The sequence below is a fragment of the Xiphophorus maculatus genome, chromosome 22, assembly GCF_002775205.1.
Source record: "Xiphophorus maculatus strain JP 163 A chromosome 22, X_maculatus-5.0-male, whole genome shotgun sequence".
In the NCBI taxonomy this organism is placed as follows: Eukaryota; Metazoa; Chordata; class Actinopteri; order Cyprinodontiformes; family Poeciliidae; genus Xiphophorus; species Xiphophorus maculatus.
In genome coordinates, this window is record NC_036464.1 from 2,099,711 (window position 1) to 2,123,863 (window position 24,153).

The 24,153-nt window shown below is 41.7% G+C and overlaps 1 protein-coding gene across 6 annotated transcripts in view; it reads right to left on the reverse strand.

Annotated features, from left to right (window-relative positions):
- Nucleotides 1-6,505: 6,505 nt before the first annotated feature.
- Nucleotides 6,506-24,153, reverse strand: part of kif20b (kinesin family member 20B) — a 29,647-nt gene continuing 11,999 nt past the window's right edge. For 5 of the 6 annotated variants that reach the window (XM_023327893.1, XM_023327894.1, XM_023327895.1 and 2 more), the window contains 12 exons: nucleotides 24,096-24,144; nucleotides 23,309-23,434; nucleotides 23,057-23,169; nucleotides 22,822-22,977; nucleotides 22,586-22,753; nucleotides 21,194-21,307; nucleotides 20,660-20,746; nucleotides 19,759-19,968; nucleotides 11,617-11,691; nucleotides 11,436-11,535; nucleotides 10,792-10,940; nucleotides 6,506-9,516 (listed from right to left, as the gene is read on the reverse strand). In XM_023327893.1, coding sequence (XP_023183661.1) covers nucleotides 9,436-9,516; nucleotides 10,792-10,940; nucleotides 11,436-11,535; nucleotides 11,617-11,691; nucleotides 19,759-19,968; nucleotides 20,660-20,746; nucleotides 21,194-21,307; nucleotides 22,586-22,753; nucleotides 22,822-22,977; nucleotides 23,057-23,169; nucleotides 23,309-23,434; nucleotides 24,096-24,144 — 1,428 coding nt within the window. In that variant the 3' untranslated portion in view covers nucleotides 6,506-9,435. The remainder of the gene's footprint in view (nucleotides 9,517-10,791; nucleotides 10,941-11,435; nucleotides 11,536-11,616; nucleotides 11,692-19,758; nucleotides 19,969-20,659; nucleotides 20,747-21,193; nucleotides 21,308-22,585; nucleotides 22,754-22,821; nucleotides 22,978-23,056; nucleotides 23,170-23,308; nucleotides 23,435-24,095; nucleotides 24,145-24,153) is intronic. The other variant, XM_023327896.1, reaches the window with a different exon arrangement.

Below are 24,153 nucleotides of genomic sequence, written 5' to 3' on the forward strand. Positions count from 1 at the left end.
ATTATCCAGTTTTTGGTAGAAAGAAGAAGAAAAAAAAAAGATAAACTGAAGTCGCTTTAATAAATATTTTAAGTTCAGTCTTTTTCTCTGTCGGCCAATGTGAGGCAATGAAGGGCGAAATCCGAGACAACAAGATGATCCAGGAGGATTCCTGAAGGACAACAGGACAGGCGCAAGTTTAAGGTCAAACCCTTAACTCAGAATGAAACTGTCACTTTTCAAAAACATGCAACTATCACTTAAATAACAGCAAAATACCTGTAGCATTTCATGAGGAAGACTGCTGAATCCAATGGTAGGGTCACCAAGGTCATCCATCAGCAGGGTGGCGATGAGGTTCTTTTCCGTTGTAGCTGGGGCAATGATCCAGGAGTGTTCCTGAAGACCAGGACAACAAGAGGACGGGTGTTGGGTTAACCCTTTAATAACTCAATGAAAAGTCACTTTTCAAAAACTCACACTTGCAAATATCAAACAGCAAAAATACCTGCAGCTTTTCTGGAGAAAGACTGCTGAGACTGATGGTAGGGTAATTAAGGTCATCCATCAGCAGGAGGTGGCCGAGGAGATGAGGGCTTCTTCCGTCGTCGTCGGGGCGGTGTGGGCTTCTTCCATCGTCGTTGGGGGTCCAATGAAGGGCAAAATCCAAGACGAAAAACCAGATGATCCAGGAGGATTCCTGAAGGACAGAATACAAGACGGGTGCAGGTTTGAGGTCAAACCCTTTAACAACTCTGAAATCATCACTTTTCAAAAAAAATCAAAAGACCTCGTAAAACAGCAAAATAACTGCAGCATTTCTTGAGGAAGACTTCTGAGCCCGATGCCAGGGTCACTGAGGTCATCCATCAGCAGTGGGTTGTGATGAAGTCCTTTTCTGTCGGTCATTGTGAGCAGTCAGGGAGTAGGTGAGTCACTTGAGGATTTTCCTCCCAATGAGTCGGTGGTCCTGTCGGTTTTTGTAGTCACTCCAATGTTATTTTTATTGTTACCTTCTTAGTAATCTTTATAATGGATTCGATACACATATTTGATTGAAGAATCTAAGATTGGTTGGTTTGTTTTCACACCTTTACCCGTCGGGAGGGTTCGTTTTCACACAAACCCGCCCGAAGGGCAACTAACCCCTTACCCGTCGGGAGGGTTCGTTTTCACACAAACCCGCCCGAAGGGCAACTAACCCCTTACCCGTCGGGAGGGTTCGTTTTCACACAAACCCGCCCGAAGGGCAGTTAACCCTTTACCCATCGGGAGGGTTCGTTTTCACACAAACCCGCCTGAAGGGCAACTAACCCCTTACCCGTCGGGAGGGTTCGTTTTCACACAAACCCGCCCGAAGGGCAACTAACCCCTTACCCGGCGGGAGGGTTCGTTTTCACACAAACCCCCCCGAAGGGCAACTAACCCCTTACCCGTCGGGAGGGTTCGTTTTCACACAAACCCCCCCGAAGGGCAACTAACCCCTTACCCGTCGGGAGGGTTCGTTTTCACACACACACACTCAACCGAACGGTAGCCCAAGCCCTTTACCCGGGCTCTCTTTCACACCTTTACCCTTTTGTAACCAAGATCAGAATTACCTTTCAAATAGCCTACCGTGTTTTTCTTTGGTGGAGCATTGTGCATAGAGTGGATTGATCCTTTCATTGTACTCGTTTGTTACCAAATTCCTTGAACCCATTCGATGACTTCATAGCCTTGAGAAGTGGCAACAGGAGGTACCAAACCACATTTCCTGGTGCTGGATTCACATCCCTACCTTTCACAGTCCGAGGCCATCTGGTGTCTTCAGAGTTTTTGTTCCATCTCAACAAAAACTGTTGATCGGCTTCTATATCTTCCCAGTCCATATACCATGTCTTCCCGGTCCATATACCATAGCTTTCAGGTCCATATACCATAGCTTTCAGGTCCATATACTATGTGTTGACAAGGACTTAAATTACCAACCATGAGCTCAAAACCATCATCCCCCAACAGACACTGAGGATGCATGTTGTGACAGTGGAGAGAAAAAAACTGCCGTTTAGCAGGAAAATTTCCTAAAGAGAAACTTCCCTTCAACAGGAAGACGTACAAAAAAAAACAACAACTGTAGTTTTCAAACAATGATTAAAAGTTATGCAAGCTGAAGCATAACTCGTACTCAAGATGTCTGCTGTGACAGAGGATAGGAAAAACTTCCCTTTAACAGGAAGACTTTCCAAAATAAGGTTAACACTGCACCAATTATTTAAATTGGTTAAAAGTTCAGCTAAAGCAATGACTTGTACTGAGGATCCCACCTGGTGACAGTGGAGAGGAAAAACTTCCCTTTAACAGGAAGATTTTCCAAAAGAAGTCAACACTGCACCAATTTAAATTTGTTAAGTTATACAGGTAAGCTTAGGCAATGCCTCATAATGAACATGCATGTAGTGACAGTAGAAAGGAAAAGCTTCCCTTTAACAAGAAGAGTTTCCGAAACAAACAAACAAAAAAAAAGAATAAAAGTTATCAAACATTGGTTAAAAGCTATGAAAGCTTAAGCAATGCCTTGTGTTGAGGATACATCTGGTGACAGTGGAGGAACAACTTCCCTTTAACAGGAACACTTCCAAAAAATGAACACTGCACCAATTATGTAAATTCATTATAAATAAACTTAAGCTATGCCTCCTACTGATGACCCACGTGGCAACAAGAATGGAAAAACTTCCCTTCAACAGGAAGACTTTCCAAAATAAGGTTAACACTAGACCAATTTAATTTGGCTAAAAGTTAAGCTAAAGCAATAACTTGTACTGAATATCCATCTGGTGACAGTGCAGAGGAAAGACTTCCCTTTAACAGGAAGACTTTCCAATAAAAGGCTGACACTGCACCAATTATTTAAATTCATTAAAAGTAAAGTAAGCTTAAGCAAGGCCTCCTACTGAGGATGCAAGTGGTGACTGTGGAGAGAAAAAGCTTCCCTTTAACATGAAGACTTTCCAAAATGAGGCTAACACTGCACCAATTATTTAAATTGGTTAAAAGTTAAGTAAGCTAAATCAATGCCTCATATTTAGGATGCATGTAGTGACAGTGGAGAGGATAAACTTCCCTTTAACAGGAAGAACCCTCCAGCAGAACCAGAAGTTGGTTCTGTATGAAAGGCCATCTGTCACGACCCCCGGGGGATTTGAGAGGACAGAGCAAAGAGAGAGACAGAAAAAGAAAAAGAGCTGCTCCAGGAGTGTTTCTATAGGAGAAAATAGAGTTAGTTGTAGTAGAAGTTGCTTTGGTGGCTTCATCTATGAGAAAAAAAGTTATTTGCAACACAAGGTCCACCGGTTGCTTAGTCTAGGAGAGAAAATGGGTTAAAACAAACTTAAACACTGAAGGACAGGTCCCAGTCGATCCTCTCCAGAAGGAAAACATGGAGTTCAGCTGAAAACCTGCGAATAAGAGATGGTGGATTACAGTGTGAACATTACCTCTGTGACCTCCGACCTGCAGCTCCAGGAGATCCCTCCGTTGTCCGTTGTTGTCCAGAAGAAATGAAGTCGCATGACGAAATTGCAAGAGGCCACACGTTGTTCCGGCGCAAAAATGTATCTTTTTTTTATGTTTAAATTGAACGTAAATGAAATTTGTTTGAGTTATTGAGTTATTAAAGTATGGACCCTACATTTCAAACTATTAAGTAGGTACAAAAAATAAAAAAAATTGTGCATGTTGAAATATAAAGACCTCATGGTCACCCAAAAACATATCTGATACTCACTGGAAAGATAAATACTATCCCAATGCAGCTATACTAATGTCAACATAGCCACATTATATTGGTACTAATAAGTAGGTACTGTATGTTATCAAGGTTTATTAGTGATATTTACAAAGCCTAAGCTGAATAATTTCCTACAGCATCTAAACTGTACTTGCCAAGTCCTTGGCAGCCATCTTTCTTTCAAATCACAACTGACTTTAAGCCAGGAACTTAAGATTGCAGATATCAGATTCTAGTTACACCTAAACCTGAACCGGTCACAAGACCACAGTAACTGCTTCAAACACTAAAAACCCAAAGACAGAAGGATTTACAACAGCAGATCCTTCTCAGCTCATTGACTCTCAGCAGAGAATCAAACCAAACCAGCAGCAGGAGGCCTAGCGTTGGCCTTCAACAAACAGCGTTAGCATCAGCAGCGTAGCAAAACCCGCAACAGCTCCTACCCTGAGATGTCTTCTGGACCCGCCATTGGAACAGTTCTTTGACTTAACCAACCTTTGATGGGTTGGGCGGATCCGCCAGGCACCTTGTAGCGATTCCTCAGCTTGATTGAAGGGAATCCTCAGCTTGATTGTAGTAAATCCATAATCAATCATCTGCTAGCACCAGATGCTATATCTCTCAGATGTTTCAGGGACGCCAGTAACCAAACAAGAGGCCTTGGTCGGGTCTCTCCTTGTGTGCTGCTCTGTTTAGACACACACAAGAAATGGCTTCACTAACGTCATCGGTGGAAAAAGACAAACAACTTAGAATAAGGTTTCCGAAAAATAACTTACCGAATAACCAACGCAGCGACTTCAAACATGGCGCTCCCGCGGCCTACTTGTCATCACTGCGGCCTGCTCAGGTCAAGTACAAGACGCCACTAGGCCTCGATGAACAACGACACGATTTCAATCGGATCCACCAAAGTTTCCGTCGACAGGCTGAGCGTCCACTCGGATTCCGCGTCTTTGAGATCAGAAAATATCATTTTTAAAGGTCCAGGTCCCAAAGTTCATGAATATCAGACCGACAGTGTCGTGTCTCCATGCGGCCAGGCGCTAACAGCAGCTAGTTTTTAAAAACGCTCACGTGGAAGCTGCGTCATATTTCTACCCAGCATGGCGCATGCGCGTCACGCTAATTAGTAACAAAAATGGCGCCAATCTCCACTGTTACCAGATTTGCCATTTTCCAGTCCAAACACGGTAAAACTGAACCTGCAAAACCTGTGAAACCTGCCCAACTGCAAAGAAACAGTCCAGATCTAAACCGCTAATAAAACTCATGTTTTATATGTTTTATTCATAATTTATCCCTAATATAGTTTTAGATTAATTTAGAGAAACATCAATTTTCTTTATTTTTTATAATGTAGGACTGAAGAATTTTAAGTTTTCAAAATGTAAATTTTTCTAAAAACAAACTAATACTATATATATATATATATATATATATATATATATATATATATATATATATATATATATATATATATATATATATATATATATACTGCTCAAAAAATAAAGGGAACACTCAAATAACACATCCTAGATCTGAATGAAAGAAATATTCTCATTGAATACTTTGTTCTGTACAAAGTTCCATTTGCACAACAGCAGGTGAAATTGATTGTCAATCAGTGTTGCTTCCTAAGTGGACAGTTTGATTTCACAGAAGTTTGATTTACTTGGAGTTATATTGTGTTGTTTAAGTGTTCCCTTTATTTTTTTGAGCAGTATATATATATATATATATATATATATATATATATATATATATATATATATATATATATATATATATGTATGTATATGTATATATATACATATATGTGTGTATCCATTGTTCTTAACCTTAAAAATATATGACTCCTAAGGACAGTGAAGAGAGTCAAATACAATAAATAACTTATGTAATAATTATTTAAGTATCCTTACTTTAATAAAACTCTTCACTCTCCATAGATCTGTCTTTTGATCCGTCTTTAAATAAGTTTATTCATAAATTGTTTATTTAAAAATGTACAGTAAAATAAATTTTTCTTTATCTTTAATTTATGCAAATATACATCACCAGATCTTAATTACATGTTCAGCTTGGATTTAATTTAAATGTAAATCATGAACTTCTTTTTGTTTTGATGTTTCTGGATTAAATAAACTTTATTCACTGGTCAGAATCCAGATCTGTGCAGATCATCACCAACTGATCTCTACAGAAACAGAGCCGCTCGGCCTTCAGCATAACCACCAGTCAGATCCACTTTTCTGTCAATATTTATTATATTATCTTTCAAGTCCCTTACTTAACTATGAGCCATTTACTTAAAGAAAATTGTAAAATTGCAAAATAAAAACAGAATTTTCCTCCACTTTTCTCTGTTTTGAAAAAAAAAATCAACTTAAAATAGCAGTAAAGCTAAATGGATAATGTGCAGTTGTTGCATAAAACAACATAGTGATCAAATTGTGTATCAACATGCAAGAACAGCTCAGTGTGGCGACGCCCCCGTCTGTTATCTGGAATGATGTCACGGCGTCACGGCAGCTCAGAGCTTCACATACATGGAGGGAAAAATCACAGCAGTTTCTCAGTCCATAGAACAGCAAGCAAAGAGATTATTATATTTTGATACTATCATAAACCACAAGTACTGTTAAAATGTAAATTTTCTGTGTGTAACTAATGTCACATATTTTCTACGTTGGACTAAAAACAATAAGGACGTCCCCTTGTGGATTTAAATAATCCCTTCACTCCTTTCCGAGCCTGAGATTTATTGCTGGTGTTTTATACAAAGAAAAGCAACACATAGAAAACATTTAAGACCCACTACATCAGAGCAGTAAACTGTCATACAGCAGAAGCATGTTTTCTGATTGCTGGTTCAATACAAACATGTTTTCTGAATTAAAAGCTCCAGTTCCATCAGTTTTCTGCAGCTAAATCTGTAAATGTAACCATCAAAAGCCAAATAAACTCACATGGTATTTTAAAACTTAAATGCACATTTTACTTTACGGTCATTCCAACTAGGAGCTGATCTCATTCATCAAATAAAATGTTATTTTCCTACATTTCTTTGTTGGATAATAAATTAAGGAACAAAAAATGTGAAGAGCCAAAAGAACAACGGGAACCGAAAATAATTTGGTTCATCCAAACTGACCTAGAACAGGAAAGTCTAAATTCACGTCAACAAGGACGAGATTTTGGGTCCAATGGTGTCGGCCTTCAGTCAATAAGTAAACGGGATAACGAAGGGCGGATAAATTATTATTTTAAATTCTGGTTGACATCCAGCTAGAACTTCCTGTAACCGGTTCAGATTGAATGTTTGTGCTGCTGAATGGTCAGACATCTTTGGAGCCTTTATTCAGTCTCTTGCTGTTCCACCTCTGTTGATCCAGGCAGCACATTTCTTCTGACAGTTAAACTTTCTGAAAGCGTGGCGTCACAAGGCGGCGGGTTTGCAGCGTTTCCTCTGAAAGCTGAACAGAAGAGCAGCTTTGCAGCCTTGATCCCTTCAGAGAATCGAGAGCAGAACTTCTTCAGACTTTAAGATCCAGTTGTTCATGAATCACATTGACATGCTCAGAGGTGAGGAGGGTTCCTGTCACGCAGCTTTCAGGTTCATGTTTTCCTGGTTTTCTGTGCTGAACATAATTAGAGGGAAAAGCAGCTTTCTGACATCTGAGTGCTGGAATCCAGTCAGAACGCCTCCATGATTGATTTACTGCCTGTTTCTGTGCAGTGACTGATTAGCTCCCTGCTAGAAGTAGGGAGCTAATTTACAGGAGGGAAATATTCTGAGCAGAACAACTGCAGAACCGTGAATAATTAAATATTCTTAGCAGAACAATTGCAGAACCGTGAATAATTAAACAAGAAACGATACAGAGGAAAAAAACATTTTAAAAGAAAGTTTACATTTCTGAATCAAGGTTTATTTTAAATCAGTTTCTCAGGTGCAAACAGGGAGAATAAACATGATAAACATACAGAATGAAAAATAACGTAACCTCTAAAGGATCAGAACCAAGGAACCCAAAGACCCAACTCCAGTTTACCCACTAAGGTAAACTGGAGTTAAGCAGCAGTAGAGCTCAGACTTAGAAATTAGAATATTGTGTTAAAGTGCAATATGTCTAGCCAGTCGTCTCAGAAAGTCTGTCATTTTTTTATTATTTTATTCTATTTAAGATTACACATAAATGAAGCTTTTACTTTTTTAGTCTTAATTATTATGGTTCACGATTTAAAAAAACCTTAGTAGAGTCTTAGAAAATAAGAGCATCACAATTTAATCAAAAATAGATGCTTAAGCTGAAATGTCAGGTTTCTGATAATTATCTGTAGTCCTGTGTTACCCATAATCATCAAAATTACAAATTATTTCCCAAACAAAGACCTGTAAAATATTACTGTGCGATTATAGAAATGAGTTTCACTTTCTGAGATGACCAACAAGAAATATTAAACTTTTATGATGTATTAAATATATTTTTAGATGCACCAGTACAGAAAAATGACTGAAACATTTTCTAACAGCAGAGTCAGCCTTTATGTTCGTCAGCCTAAAGACTGGAAGGAGATAAAGTGGAGCTGAATCGGTTCAGAGCCGAACCGGGTCCAGAACCAAACCGGGTCCAGAGCCGAATCGTGTTCAGGATCGAACCGGGTCCAGACCTGAACCGGGTCCAGACCAGGAGCCAGTTAAACTCATCAGACTTCACAGAACTCGTCAGAGCTCCAGAACCTCTCGGTTCTTCTGGGTTCAGATCTTCAATGTAGAATCATTTCTGTCCTTTAGATCTGAACGTCTGCAGGAATCTTCAGAACAGATCATTAAAGAAAAATTAAGTGCTTTAAAATATTAATATCAAATAGTTTTAAATTTAAAGACAAGTGGTATTTTGTTGCAGGTCTTACAGGATGTTCCTGCTGGTTAGGGGCGGAGTCTGCGACCGTCACTGTTTGTGTTTAATCTGTTCTTGTCGCGGTTTTGGGAGGAGGCGGCGTCTGACGGCCACGTTGGCGGTCCGGAGACGACATGTGACACCGGGAAGCCCGGATGAGATGGCATGAACAGGAAGGAGGGAGAAGATTCTTCTGGGCTCTCGGGCTGCAGGCACCACTTTTCTTTATTATAGTTTATTTTATAATAAATGCCTTTAATAGGGCTGAAAATAAATTTGTTATGGCCAGGATGTAACAAAAGATTCCCCAGAACATGATAACTCAGAGCTTCAAGGTTATGTGAAGTCCAGATGGTTCAGAAAGATCAAACTATGGTAGAAAATAATGTGACTTTATAGCAGCTCTCTGTGGAGAAAACATTAAATAAACTATATTAGGACAGATGAGGAAACTCTAAACAGATTGCACATTAAAATAACCGGGAAGGGCTTGAGTGCTTCTAGTGTCTTGAGGGTGGAGTCATTTGATCATAAATGAACAGAAAGTGTAACATGAACATAAAAATACTTGGTGAAATAAACATATTAATGACTACAGGCAGCATGCTGCAGGAGGGTTTAAGCGTTAACCAGATTATTGCTAATCCTCCTGCTGACCTTCAGCTTAAAGGTCAAATTAATGATTAAATAAAAGCGTCTCAGACAGAGAGATATGCTCGATCATAAGCAGCTTCATTAAGACAGTAATATGAAAGCTAACTGGATACGGCGCTAGCATTTAGCCACTCTGGAGCGGAGGCGCAGCTTGATCTGCTGGCTGCCGTCGCCGTCCTTCGTCTCCTGGTTAATAATCTGAAAACACAGACAGGAGAAAACATGGCAGAGGAGGGCGGATGTAGCAAAGCAGATAATTAAAGAACATAATCAGGAACAGATGTTCCCAGGGGACGTGCTTTAAAAAAAATAAATAAATGTTAGCCACTAATAAATTCAAGATGGCCACTAGGGTCACCAAGGTAAAATTACTTATGCACTAAAACTAACAATACTTACCACAAAAGAATACTTTTTGTGTCAACTCATACATAATAGAACCCATAGAAATGATATTTTTTTATTTAGTTTTCAAGATGGCCACCATTGTTGTCATGGAAGATAAACTTTTGCAATAAAATGACCAAGTACCGTACATGAATATGTTTGGTGTCAAATCAGAGCCTACATCTTTTGAACTGTAAAAATCATATTTTCTTCATCTTGTGTTTGACTTTTCTGGTTGACATTTTTCAAAATGGCCACCATAGTTGTATTGGAGAATATGTTTATGCTGAAATCGGCAGTGGTTGACACAGCTAACCAAAAGGTTTGGTTCACTAACCACTAAACAACAATCTGAGCTCCGCCAACTTTAAACACATAAAAAAATAACCAGAAGCTGATGTCAGACCACTAAATATAAAAATTAAGTAAATGCTAAACCCATAAAAAAAGAAGCAGACGGGACAGCTAAACAAAGTTAGCAGAAGTTAGCGCTGAACCACCAACACAAAGTCTCTCAGTCCCTTTTCACATCTAAATATCCTTCCAGTTGATAACTAGTGAGAGATTCCTAAATTGTTCAGTTTCATGTTGGATTTTGCTACATTTTATTTCTTTGAAGTTGTATGAAAACAAGTGATGTGACAAAGTTTATAAAGGTCATAAAATACGTAACATTTTATGGCAATAATTGGTTCTAAAGGCTCAAAAATGTCTGCCATCTTGAAATCCAAGTGGCTGATGGGAAATATGAAAATCATACGGCCTGAGTGGAGAACAAGGCCTTTCAAAAATATGCAGTATAATTAAAAAATTCTTTCAATACAAAATGGTAGTTTTAATATTTTGTGGCTGGGATTTGAACCCAGAACCTTTCCGCTGCAGCGATACCAACTCCTCCACTGAGAAGTGAGCAAATAAAAACATTCATTTTCATTCTTTCCATAAGACAAACCTACATATCCAGATTTACTAAGGTTATCAACACAGATTAAAGATATAAAAATAACCCCAACATCTCATTTCCCAGGACTCATAATGTATGATATGAGCTGCAGCCCCTCGTCACGCTGCCTCGGCTCCACTCACCGGGTGGGAGGGCATTTCCATGGGGCAGGAGATTTCAGGCCTGTAGAGCTTCTTTCTGCTCCTATTGGCCGTCAAACGGAGGGGGGAAGAGGAGGAAGAGGCTGACTGGGCATCCACACGGCCGCTGACCAGGCTCATCATCTTCTTGGCTGCAGCAACACATCAGGAAGCTTTCAGGGATTTGATCAGAATGAATAAACAGCAGCACAAAGATCCAAGGCTTGGGAAAAACAAAAACTCATTCTGAGTCAAAGAACATTTAAGGAGGGAGAATAAAAGTTTCCGAGCTCTGCCTTTGTGCAGATGATACTCGGGTTTATGTCACCAGATCACATCATTTACTCCAAGCAGGTAAAACTCTGGATGGTTAATGTTTCTCAGTTAAATGAGAAGTTAAAGTCTAGTCCAACACATTTTAACCAGTCAGGCCTTTAGAAGGACCCAGAGCCCATGTGAAGATGTTTCCTCATGTGACTGAGCTGTGTTGGAGTTTCAGGACACTCAGGACTCCTCACCCTACTGGTATCAGGCCTCTTCAGCCTCCAGGGCCATGGCAACCATCTACTTTTGACTGTGGTTGAATTGTGTTTAGTTCTGGTGAGGTAAAGCTCCCTGCTCTGACTGAAAGGTTGTGTGTTTCTGACCTCCAGAGCCCAGCACGGTCGGGGACCTCTGCAGGAAGTCTCCGATCTTCTGCAGCGTGCCATCCTTCCTGCTGCGGAGGCTGCTCTGGGAGGTAGCGCTCTGGCCACAGGGAGGTAAAGGTGGTCAGCAGTTTGTCTCACAGCGTCCAGTTTAACAGTGAGTGTTTGTTCTGGGTGGTACCTCCTCTGTCCGTGGGCTCAGCTTTGGTGTGAGTTTGGTTCTGGTGTTCCTCCGGTTCTCTGTCTCCACTTCCTCCTGAAAACCCCGACATGACTCATCTTTAACAAGGAGCTAAAAACAACGTGTTTCATAATGACAGGTTGGAGCAGATGGAGGCGGTTCTAATTCAACACAGTGAGGAGCAGCCGCGGTGAAAATATATGTCATTAAAGAGGAGAAACAAGCTGTAATTTATAGTTAGAGGCCAGGCGGAGGAGCTGGAATCACAGCGAGGTAAACTCAGCCATTATCTGAGTGTCAAGAGTTTGGCTTCCACTGCGCCTGGAGGAAAACCTGCCGTCAGCGCGAAGCACAAAACTAACCAGGTTCAACGCATTTCAGATTCAGACATTCAGCAGCAGCTTAAACACACCAAACACAGATCCAGTCCAGCCTTCAGATGCCAAACGGCCACCGAACGCATCGTTACTGAAAACAATTGTCTGCAAACAGCAGCAGCTCTCCACTTCGTTTGACCACTTGGCCTGTTTACTGCAGCGTGATTCAGTTATCTCTAAATACAATTCAACCAGGAAAAGCTGCTGTTCTACATGTTTATTTATTTCCAGACAAACAAAATGAGCTAAACAGTGAAGGTCTAAATGACAGATTAACATGTAAACAACAGTTGGATTATTCCAACTGTAATATTTGTTCATCATCTAAAGATATTCCATTATTATAGGAGTGTGTCAACCTTTCGTCATATTTGAAGATTTTCAAAAATAAAACTGGTTTTAGCAGGAAAGAGGAAAACATTTATTAATGTCTGATCAATCAATCAATGATCAGGTTTCTTTTGATTCAGATTCATGGCCTGAAGCTCAAACACTGGAATGCATCCAAACTAAAAACTATGAATTATTTAGCTACAGCAGTGCTTCTTCAGCTGACTTTGGTCATTTTCATTTCTCTGCTGAAGTAAAACTGCATTTACATTTTTTATATTATAGTTTTTAAAGAGAAAATTGCAATCAGCAGATCAGAGTTTAGAGAAAACAGTAAATCATCAAATAAAAGCCTGATCAGTGGAAACAAAGAAGGAATGTGAAGGAGAAATCGGGCAGTTTTATTCCTGCTGGCTCATGTTTTACCCAAACTTTAGATTCAGTCTCTGCTGTCGGCTCAAAGGCAGGAAGGAGTTTTAAAGGATTGTAAAGTTACAGCAGTTAAAAGCCTCAGTGGATCAGGGATCAAATCTTCTCCTTCCCTGCAGAGTTTTGCCACATTATCAAATCAAAGAAATGTGAATCACAAGCAGCCGTGGAAGACAAGACCAACCTGCGAATTGGCTGATTGGTTGGGGAGAGGAGTGGGCGGGGAATCAGGGAAAACAAAGGTCACGACCTGTGGAGTCATCAATGACTCACTGGATGGTTTGAGAGAGAACGGAGGAGCGGGGCAGCACAGAGGAGCTGAGTGTTTGAGGCACGGTGTGTGTGTGTGTTGGTGGGTGTGTTACAGCATGTGTGTGTGTGTGTGTGTGTGTGTGTGTGACAGAGGGTGTGAGCGAGGCGGAACAGGCGTTAACATTGTGGAGGCGGAGGGATGAGAGCTGATGAGGAGCGGAGATAAGCTGGGAGTGGACTGCATGGAGTCAGTAAACAAGATGGAGGGGATGGAGAGAAAGAAGAGATGAGAGAATGAAGAGAGGGATAGAGAGAAAGAAGAGATGAGAGAATGAAGAGAGGGATAGAGAGAAAGAAGAGATGAGAGAATGAAGAGAGGGATTGAGAGAAAGAAGAGATGAGAGAATGAAGAGAGGGATAGAGAGAAAGAAGAGATGAGAGAATGAAGAGAGGGATTGAGAGAAGGAAGAGATGAGAGAATGAAGAGAGGGATTGAGAGAAGGAAGAGAAACAGAACAGAGGAACAGATGTGATCTAGAGACAGTGAAATTTGTCTGAAGTTGATTTATTTCCTGTTCTGGAGTGGATCACAGATCCCAGGTGAACCCATCAGAACCTGAAGGTCGAATCAGAACCTGAAGGTCGATTCTTTCTAACCAGGTTCATCGTCTCTAACTGAGCTGATACAGAGGAACACAGACAGACGAGGAGTGAGGAACCGTCATCAGTTTTCATGGTTACCATGGTGACATTCTGTCTGGTTATGTTTAAGACTTTAGACTGAAGTACTGAAGAAGAAAACTTGTTGGAGATGTTTGCCTACACAGAACGACAGGTACCTGCTGCTACTTCAGCTAAAGGACAGGAAGAGACCGGACCGGACCATCTGGACAGAACTACGGCCTCAGACTGGACCTACTTTGCTGACATAACAGTTATTTTCCCCAATCTAACGAGCATCTTCCAAGGAACCAAAGGTCTAGTTTCCATGGTTTTGAATTCGACAGGACGTTGTACGGTTAACTCATCACAGTGACGTTGCAGTTCTTACTGACGTCTGTTTAAGAACATTTTGGCTCATTTGTTCTTTTCAGGCAGAGGAGAACTTCCAGCCAATAAAATGAGAAACATGGCGGCTAAAAGCAGGAACTTCTGCGTCACTAGTAGGGGTTGAACGACTACATATTTTTTAAGGTCGACTACATCATGATAATAGTCGAGTCGATGTCGACTAGTCGCGGTGACGTCATAGTGACGTAAGCGCAAAAACCCTTCACAACTACTTGGAGGCTTTATTAGCTATTTTCACAGCAAATATTGCCCCCCCCCCCCCCCCCGACCCACACACACACACACACACACTCTCCCCTTCTCCTGCTTTTACTAAGTCTATTATGGAGCTTCTTCGTGAGCAGCGGGGAAAAGTTTGTTGCACAAAGTCAGGTCTGACTTTTTTTTTCTAAACACCGGCTGATGCTGATGATCTCTGGATAGTTACTATAGGAGTCAAATTATCACACTGACTACATGGAGCTTTTGGAACATCACAAGCCGAACTTGTTATGAACGGATCCCGTTTGGTTACAGCTGAATTCAACGAAACCACCTGCTTCTCCTCCGCCCGATGCGCGGCAGGAAGCTCTGCTGACTCAGCAGATTGAACGATTTAAGATATTTTCTAGTCAACGTCAACATGATAAAAGTCGAGTCGATGTCGAGTTGACTAGTCGTTGTGACGTCATAGCAACGCAAGACGCAAAGCTTTGGAGTAACGTACAGGCTTTATTACCCGTTTTCATGGAAAAATACGGCATTTACACAGAACAGCAACAAGTGAAACAACAAAACATCGGGATAGTTTATGATAAATAATAAGTTGCTGGGAAACCAACATTCAAAAGGAAACGCACATCTTTTAGATGGCATGTAAAAACAATAAAAAGAGGTGGCACGGGGCGGGGGGGGGGGGGGGGGGGGGGGTAAATAAAGTTCACTCGCTGTCAATATTCTCTTCGCTAAGAGTTGTTGGGGTTTTTTCTTGGTTGACATGTAGGAAAACAAGGGCATCAACATGAGCTGGATGAAGGCTTGCCCGCTTTCTCGTAATGGTATTCCCAGCGAGAGAGAAAATCCTCTCGCTGGGAGTGCTGTTTGCCGGAACAGCTAAATATTTTCTGCTGAGGTTTGCCAGACTGGGAAATCTGCCCTGGTTGCTGGCCCACCACTGCAGCGGGTTCGCCATGGTGGGGATCTGCGGTACCGAAAAAAAATCAAGGATTTCTTTGGCGGCAGTGGTGCTGTGTGCTGCTGATCCCCTGTAACTCTGGTAATGTGGCCCAAAAAGTTGCAAAAAATCTTCTTCACGTCTGACTTTTTTCCCGGTCACCGGCTCGCTCTGATCGGGCGAGTTTTAGACGGCTCATGTTTTGTAGTGGACTGCAGTTGCAACTCCATCTCCTTTTAAAAACACTGTAAAACCACAAATATGCATCCATCTACATATCATTTAAACTAATGTATTAACTTATTTTTCTTGTGTCTTGTGACGTATACTGTGCTGTCAGATCAGCACAGGCTGTCACCACCGGCAATCACATGACTGCGACTAGTCGACATGAAATGTAAAAACTCGCGAGACGTCCTAGAGTCGACTAGTCGACTAATTGGTTCAACCCCTAGTCACTAGTAACTTCAGGATGTAATTGTACCGTTTCCTCTTCCTCAAAACCTTTTGACAAGAACATAACTTTTACCAAAGGCTAAAAGACCCAAGTAATGTGATTACACTTAAGGATCACAGAAGGTCAAAGTTCAAATCAACATCCATTAAACTCCATGAACACTCCATGTCCTTCGTGTCTCTGCGTGGTTAAAGCTACAAACTCCAACTGGAGCCTTCAGGTCGTCAAGCCAACATCGACCTGCACGTTTCTGTTATTTTATTTAAAATGTTTGTCATTTTCACATCTGTGACGTTTGCTGCTTAATTTAACTTTCCAACCAGATTTAAGAAGAGTAAATCCAGAGTCAGAGTTAATATTCCTGCTGTAGGTCTGATCTAGTAAAGACGATCTGGAGAACGAAGGTCCTTTAACACGAATCCTCAGTCAAGTCCTACAGAGAGATTTACGCTCCTTTTACAAAGCCACATTTATCATCATGTATGTTAATAATCCCAGCCTATTGAGCCAGAAGAGAGAAAAAAACATGTCTGCACCATAAAAGGCAGAAGCTATTGTAAAGATTTTCTGGGACAGCAGCAGGGATGGCGCTCCTCAAAGTAAAAGCTTCATCAATAAATCATTAGGAGACGGACAGACGGACCTCTGCCTGGTAGGCAGAGCTGGGAGGTGAGCAGGACTGGAAGAAGCAGCTTATCTTCATGTTTAAAGGAAACCTGAACCAGTCGGATCCGTCCTGATAAGAACCCGCTCAACCATGTCAGCCCCAAATTACAGCTTCTCCTCCGACAGGCAGCAATTACATGCAAATTAATCGGTTGATTTAGACGGCTTTAGAAGATAAATGACCTGAAGAGCTGGAGTCAGAACATCTACAGATCCTAATGCAGAGACACAGCGCTTCTCATTTCAGATCGGGTTCATTAATACGATCGTTTATCCACTTCTGTTCAGTCTGTAATCAGCTTCCAGGAACCAGTTTGACTCCAATGTGTCCACATTCAGGTGGAAAGAAGTGGACCAGTCCACTTTGGTCACTTAGTTTTTTCAAATAGTTAACGGTGAGAGATGTCAAATTCTGCTCAATGGAAAAAGCCTAAATAATAAAAACATTCTAGACAAACATCTAGACACATCTATACCACCTCAGTCACAACTCAGCATAAGTTGACCTTTGATGACTATTGAGGTATCAAAATCTGAATTTGTGTGAAAACTGGTTAAAGTATTAATGCTAAATCAGAAATCATGAATGAGGTGAAAATGGCCTCCAGGAGTCATGATGTAAACACCGTACGATTATTCTGGATGGAGAAAACCTAAATGTAAAAACAAGGTCAAACTATAATGTTCAAACTGATATGTAGCAGGACGGAAGTCATCACAGAAGAAGAGCTGGTTCCCGGTGAGATCTCCAGGCGCTGACTGAAATTTCAACACAATTTTCAGTCTTGAAATTGTTTTCTCTAATTTAATTTTAAAACAACAAAAAAATCTAATTACCGGTATTAATTTTTTGTCGTCTTATTTTGAAATGCAAGAACCAAAGAACCAGACAGATTCAACACCAGGCCCCTGAACCTGGTCACTGCGCTCAAAGGCTTTTACCTTATTCTAGATTTTATGTTGTTTTATTTTATGGAATGCACAGAAAAATGTTAATTTATCTTTAAACTAAATGAAAGATGATGATCAGGTCAGTAGGAGATGGAGACCTAACATGGCGGATGTTGATGGGAACCATGGAAACCCAACATGGCGGATGTTGATGTGATGGTGAAATGGTTCTGTGGGTTCTGGATGAAAACACGGTTCTAATGAGGTAAAGCAAACGGTACCTGGCGTGCTGTTCGTCTCTTAGTCCTCCTGAAAATGTGAGACTTAAACAAAAACAAGAATTCAGTTAAAAAGCAGCTTTAATTTGACTTCTGCAGTTTAACGGTAGCTGACTAACTTATAAACTGGGTATTTTTCATCTAATGCAGTAAAAACTAATAAGTGAAGACAAAAGATGAAAACATGAGCAGAAACTTTCTGAAGAGCTTGTTGGGCAGACCAAAACTTTGACTGGTCCAGAAGTGAAGGTTACAGTGCTGTTGGGTAAACACTGGAGCCTCAAGAGGAGACTGCTAACACTGTAGCAGTCAGTGTTACAGTAGCTCTGCAGAAGCTTCTGACTGAAGTAGTTCAGGTGTCTCTAGTTTTTGTACTTAATTTAAATAATTTTACCACCTGGTCAACCTTATTCTGCTCTCAATCTTACTTTTTAAATGACTCTAAACACATTTGGTTGTTTTATCACCTTAGAGTTACTGCTGTAACATTTCTAAAACGATAATTTACTTCAGCGGCACGACTGTTGAAAATATAAATAAAATATTTAAAAAAATACTACAGTGAAGTCTGTTCTGGTCATATCTGTTCCTGGACTCAAATATTCATACAGAATATTTATTAAAGCTCTTGTTACTTTAGTTTCTGCAAAGGACAAAGAAGAAGCTTTTTTCCTGCATTTGTCATCTCTAGGGACCAATTCAATTTTAATATTCAAATGAACTTGAGCTATTATTATTGAACAGAGATTAGTTTTTCATTTCAGATACTATCTTCATATTCCCAGCTAGCTGCTCTGGTTTGCCAAGCAGTAAATTGGATTCTTCTGATGGTTTTTATGTTAATCTACAGTTTTAAGTTTCCTTTAAAATACACTGAATAACTGGACGCTTTAATTAACTGAGTGGCTCCAAACAATGGAGAACAGCAGCTTAATGTGACGCTGTGGGTTTGAAATAAAACATTCAGACAGTTAAACTCTCCTGAAGCTCAGCCTAGAGTCCAGATTCAGAAAATCTGAACCAAGGAAGTAAACTTCACCTGAACTCGTTGTTTAGTTTTAAATCCCTGGGATCCGACACAAACTTCCATCTTCATCTACAGGAGCAGCACAGAAACCCAGTGGTGATACATCCACAGCAGGATGAGGTGGGAGGTCATGTGGGGTCACCGAGGCGACCCATGTGTCACCCCGCTCCACTGAGGGCAGGTCTGACTCACTCCCAGTTAAAAATGGGAGCTGGGACGTCTCACTGTCTCCTCACATCCCTGCTGCCAAACAACAAACCCTCTGCAGCAGGAGCTGAGAAAAAACCTTTTAAATGCTTCTTCCTTATGAGTCAGAGGGAGACCTCGACATGTCCCGGGGTTTGATCACCTACAGATTACAGCAGAAATCATTATGAATAATATCTGATTTGAATGGTGGGACAGTAAAATTCCTCCATAACTGGAGTTTTCATAAAATATTTTATGTTTCTGACTGTTTGTGGTCTGCATGCACATGGTAACAAACTGCTTTATGTTTCCAAAAGACAACCAGCAACATTCTGGCTCTTTAATCCAACATTATTATAGGAACAGAAAGACGCTGGTGACCTTCTAAAGCTGGCTGAAAAAACATTAAGAAGGAGCCGATCTGGGCCTCGGAGGAGCCATCATTCACGAGAAGTGTTTAGCGCTGAGAAGACGGCCTGCTGTCAGCAGGACAGACGGACCTCCAAGTTTCCATGGTGACCCCAGCAGACGAAAAGGAAAGCAACACTTCCTTCACCTGAGCAGGGATCAGACACTCAGCTGCTGTCATCTGGACAGATGAACAGATCCGTCTTTTCAAGCTTCTTCCTTCGTTCTACAGACGGGTTTTCCTAAAGTTCAGACTCTTCACTGAGAGCGCCCGGACGGCGTGAACCAGTGGAGAGGACCAAGACATTTTAAGGTCTTAATTTAAATACAAGAATTTAAGACTTAAGGACGTGTGGACGCTCTCTAAAACAAAATTATTTTTTCAGAGTTTTTCTGCTTTAGTAGGAAGGAACGCTACAAACAGCAAACTGTTTGTTTAGAGCAGCAGCAGATTTCCATCAGGTCTGCTGCTGTTCCTTTAGCTCCTGCTGGAGCCCCGAGAGGCCTCTTAGTTAGAATCATGTTTTATAGTTTAACTAAGTGACAGTTGGACTGTACTCCTCCTGCTTTCTCTCAGGTAAATCTCCAGGTGAGTTCAGTCTGAATCCTCCTACCTTCTCCATCTCGCCGCTCTTCCTCTTGCGTCCAGTCCGGCTGATCTTGACGGTGACGGCGCTGTCGTCGCCCTGCCGCCGCAGCGCCAGGCGGTTGGGCTGCAGCGGGCTGAACGAGATCTCCAGCTCCGGCTGGGGGAAGCGGCTCGTCCGGCCCGTTTCCGTGGAAACCTCGGAGGACTCCAGCACCGAGGGGAAGCCGGATGAACCCTGGGGGAACAGCAACATTGAACTCAGCTCCAGCACCAAAGAGACCCTGACACTTTGACTAGGCCCTTCTCCTCCTCTCCTACACCCAGTTCACACTACACGATTCTTTGCCCCAATTTTCCCCTTTCGACAATTTTAGAATGTCCAACGTTCAAAAACTGGCGCTTGCAATAATTGTAACCGATCATCCTGCAGTGTGCTTTTGTGTTACGACTGATCGGGTCCAGAAGTAGAACGACGGGACCGCTCCCATCTAAAATCTGTCATACTCAACATGTTGGATTGTCTTGGCCAGTTTATCACTACAGCCTGAAGGGTTTTCCTTGACTGAGAGCGAGAAGGCAGCCTGTTGAATGTGACAGGTAGCCAATTAGAAAACGCGATGACACAAGCAGGGAGGAGAATCCCAAACAGCTGACCTGGCGCAACCGAACAACATGAATGTATATTCAACATTTCATAGCCACAGAAATGACAAGGAATTTGACAGATATTGCTGGTTTTTACAGGATATTCTGTCTGGAGTCTGAATGTCGGTGAGAGGAATCGGTCCATGTGGTGTGTTGCTCTTGCCGTGTGGCTGGACACATCATGATCAAACCCGATTGAACCCGTCATACCAACAATATTTTTGTCGGCTAGTGTGTGGTCTGTCAGGTTTTGAAAATCGTGCAGTGTGAAGTGGACTTACCCGACTGCTGGCAGACGATCTTGTCTCCCTCCTCTCTGGCTGCAGCGGTTCAGCCTTTGCTTTCTTAGCCAGAGCAGAACTGTCACTCTGTGGAGGGAAAAAAACACATCATTTCACATTAATCACCTAAATTCAATACGATATGTTACATGTAAAACATCTGGACTTAATGTAAGGATTAAAAAATGTGATTCAACCCAACTTTCTAAGGAAACATCCAGGTAAAAAGAAAAAAAAAACAGATCTGAAGTTTTTTCTTCCAGGAAAACGTGGATGACACTCTGAACGTTTTTGCTGCGTTTCATCCGTCTCCAGAAATAGTCAGTAATATTTGAAAATTTTTCACATCTGCATTTAAAGTGTGGGGAAAATCTGAGATACTGAAGAGGCTCTACATATTTACAGGTTATAAACTATATGAGTGTTTCTGCGGCAGTTTAAATGCTTTAGTATTTGAAACTGGTTCATCTTTTTTCCTGTGCAATGTCAGAACTCTCCTGCTTGTCAGATAAACTGAGCGAAGACGGTTCTGACCTGCTCTGCTGTGTTTTTCTGGAGGTTTTCCTTCAGCCGCTCAATCTCTGCTTCCTTCTCCGCTAGAGCTGCCTGCAGCTCTGCCACTCTGAGAGAACGACGGCCACCATTAGCCTGCAACACACACACACATTAGAGCCACTGAACTACAGGAGCCTCTCCAGGCCCCATTAAACTCCTGAGGCAAAGTGAAAGGAAATCCACTAAATAAACGACTAAAATGTTGGAATTATTCCCAAGGCTGTAGCTCAACTGTCATCTCGTTGTCAGGACAGAAATATTGTCCTAATTAGACACATGTTGTTCCACAATATGAAAAAACTAGTCGACTAACAGTTTATCATCAGAAAGTCCAAACCCAGAGTCCAGCCTTCAGATGGTCCAAAACACGCCAGCTGTCTGCTCCATCCAGAACAGAATCCATCTGATTGTTCTGGTTAGCTCGATGATAGTTATTAGCTGTGGAGCCCCAGGTGTGTGTAACACACACCACATCAGCCGAGTCTCAGTTTAATTGTCCAGCCAGCTGTGGCGCCATCACCAAGGTGAACTGGTCCTGCAGACACTTCCTGCTCTGGTTGGAGCGGTTTGGCTAATGAATCTCTCAACTTGATAAAAACTTGATTTAAAAGTTGCCATATTCAGCTCTGAGTCGCTATTCATCAACTCAATAACAGCATCCACAGAAAGTTTGTTTATAAAACCATTTGTTGTTCTGAAATGTGACTGTTGTTTAGTTTTGATAAATGTTTTAAGTGTTCTTAATAATTTGGCTCTGTTCACTCATTGATCCGTTTTTGTTTTGTCTTTAAATTATAACGTTTGTAGCATTGTTATCATGTCACCATGGCAACAAAGCTAATTTTTAGCCTTATGCTAGCAATTTTTGTTAACATTGTTCAAATATTTCCAAATGTATTAGTTTTTATCTTTATATTTTCCCATTAAGATGCTGCTTCCCTCTCCTCGGTCATAAACATCCCAGTCCAATAATTTAGTCCCAACGTAATTATTTTTATTTAGTGTTAAACGTTACGCTGGTTATTCTACATAGAGAACTGTGGACGGAAAAAGTCCAGTGAGAAAAATTCCACATGTATGACAGATGAAATAATCCTTTCATGATAAAATTTCATGATTTTTAACGATTAAGTTATTTAAGCTCAGCTATAATCCTAAGATCTTCATTTTCCTTCACTCCTGCTTCCAGTCAGACAGACGGAGAGCAGAGGTAGAAATATGGAACCTTTCAGATCAGATTTCTGATTTACTTCTTCTTTCACCAAACCCTGATCATTTTTGATCATTAATAACATCTGATGGGACAGATTTATCACTAAACAGACATTCAGTCGGTCAGGTGTGAGGAGGGAGGTGTGGCGCTGCACTGACCCCTGCTGGTGATGCTGCGCTCTGCTGCTGCAGCTCCTTGATGAGCTTGTCTTTGTCCGCCTGGCTGGCCAGCAGCTTCTGCAGCTGCACCTCCAGAGCGGCGACCAGCGTGTCCCGCTCCGCCCTCCAGCTCTCCATGGCTGCCTCCTTCTCCTCCAGCCTGGACTCCTGGGAGCAGACGGAGACGTGTTGGAAAAACATCTGGAGCTGCAGATGTGTCACAGTCCAGCTCTTACCAGGAGGCTCTGCTGGCGACAGTAGCGCTCTCGGTCTTCAGCAAACTTCCTCATCTCTTGGTTCCTCTTGTCCTCTGCCTCTTTGGCCTGGCCAATCAGAGATAGCTTCTCCTCCTGCCACTTCCTGCGTTCAGCCTGCTGTTTCTCTGTCAACACCTGCAGGAGAAGCAGACGTCCATCTGTCCACATGTCCAACGTTTCTCATCCAGACAGACTCCAGCTCTGCAGCTTCTACCTTTAAGCTCTGCTGGGCTCGGGAAGCTTCGTCTCTGGCCAGCCCGAGGTCGTCTGAAGGTCGGCCGGACCCTCTGTTCTGCTCCAGCAGCTTCCCCTTCAGCTTCTCCACCTCTGAAACAGAACACAACCAACGTTGTTACATCATTCTGTCAGTAAAATCACCAGTTTGTGTCGACAGATCTGAAGTTTTTGGTGTTGAATGATGGAGTGAAGGTGTTGACTGGTTTTTATCCAGGTGTTGGCGTCTCACCTGCAGAGAGCTCCTGCATCAGACGCATCTTGTCGTCCAGGACCTGCTCCATCTGCTGCTGCGTCTCCTCCTGCTCCGTCAGCGCCAGCCGCATGTCCTCCATCACCTGCTGCTTGGCCTGCAGCTCTGCAGAGGAGCAGATAGGAACATGGCTGACCTCAACCGTTTCGCAAAAGCAACAACCTGAGGGAGGACTCAGCTGGACTGTGGTCCTGAATGTTTTCACATTTATTTCATGCTTCCTTGAATAAGTACAGGTTAGGGCTGTAAACGTGTTACATGTTTTGTATAAGATCATTCTCCGATGATGAGATTTCACCTCCTCTGTTCTGCATGTTTCTTCCAGAATGAGTCGCTTTAGTGTTCTGTCACTTTTATGCAAATAAGCTGCTGCTGGCCACGCCCCCAGCAATATTGCTGGGGGGCGCCATGCCTCAATATTTACGTTTTAAACATATTAAAATGGCTGAAACAGAAGCGTGACAGAAACACCTGCAGACAGTGACACTGTTGTTAAAAGTGATTTTTTGTTTCAAAATTCCTGATTTTGTGGAGCTACTTAATTTATAGCTTATAATTTTGCAACATTTTTTCTTCAAACTTCTTCCAAAATCTACATATAGAAGAAAGAAATTATGAAATGATGATCATTATCATGAAAATTTTGCAATAAACTCAGAATTATGGATCAGCAAACATCAAAACGACTAAAGTGGGGAAATATTTTAGCAGCCTGATGGAGACTAATCCATCCCAGACTGAGGAGGATCAGGGAGCGGTTCTCTACCTTTACAGGCCTCCTGGTAGAGCTGGGCAGCCTTAGAGTCCTGTTGCTCCTGGAAGAA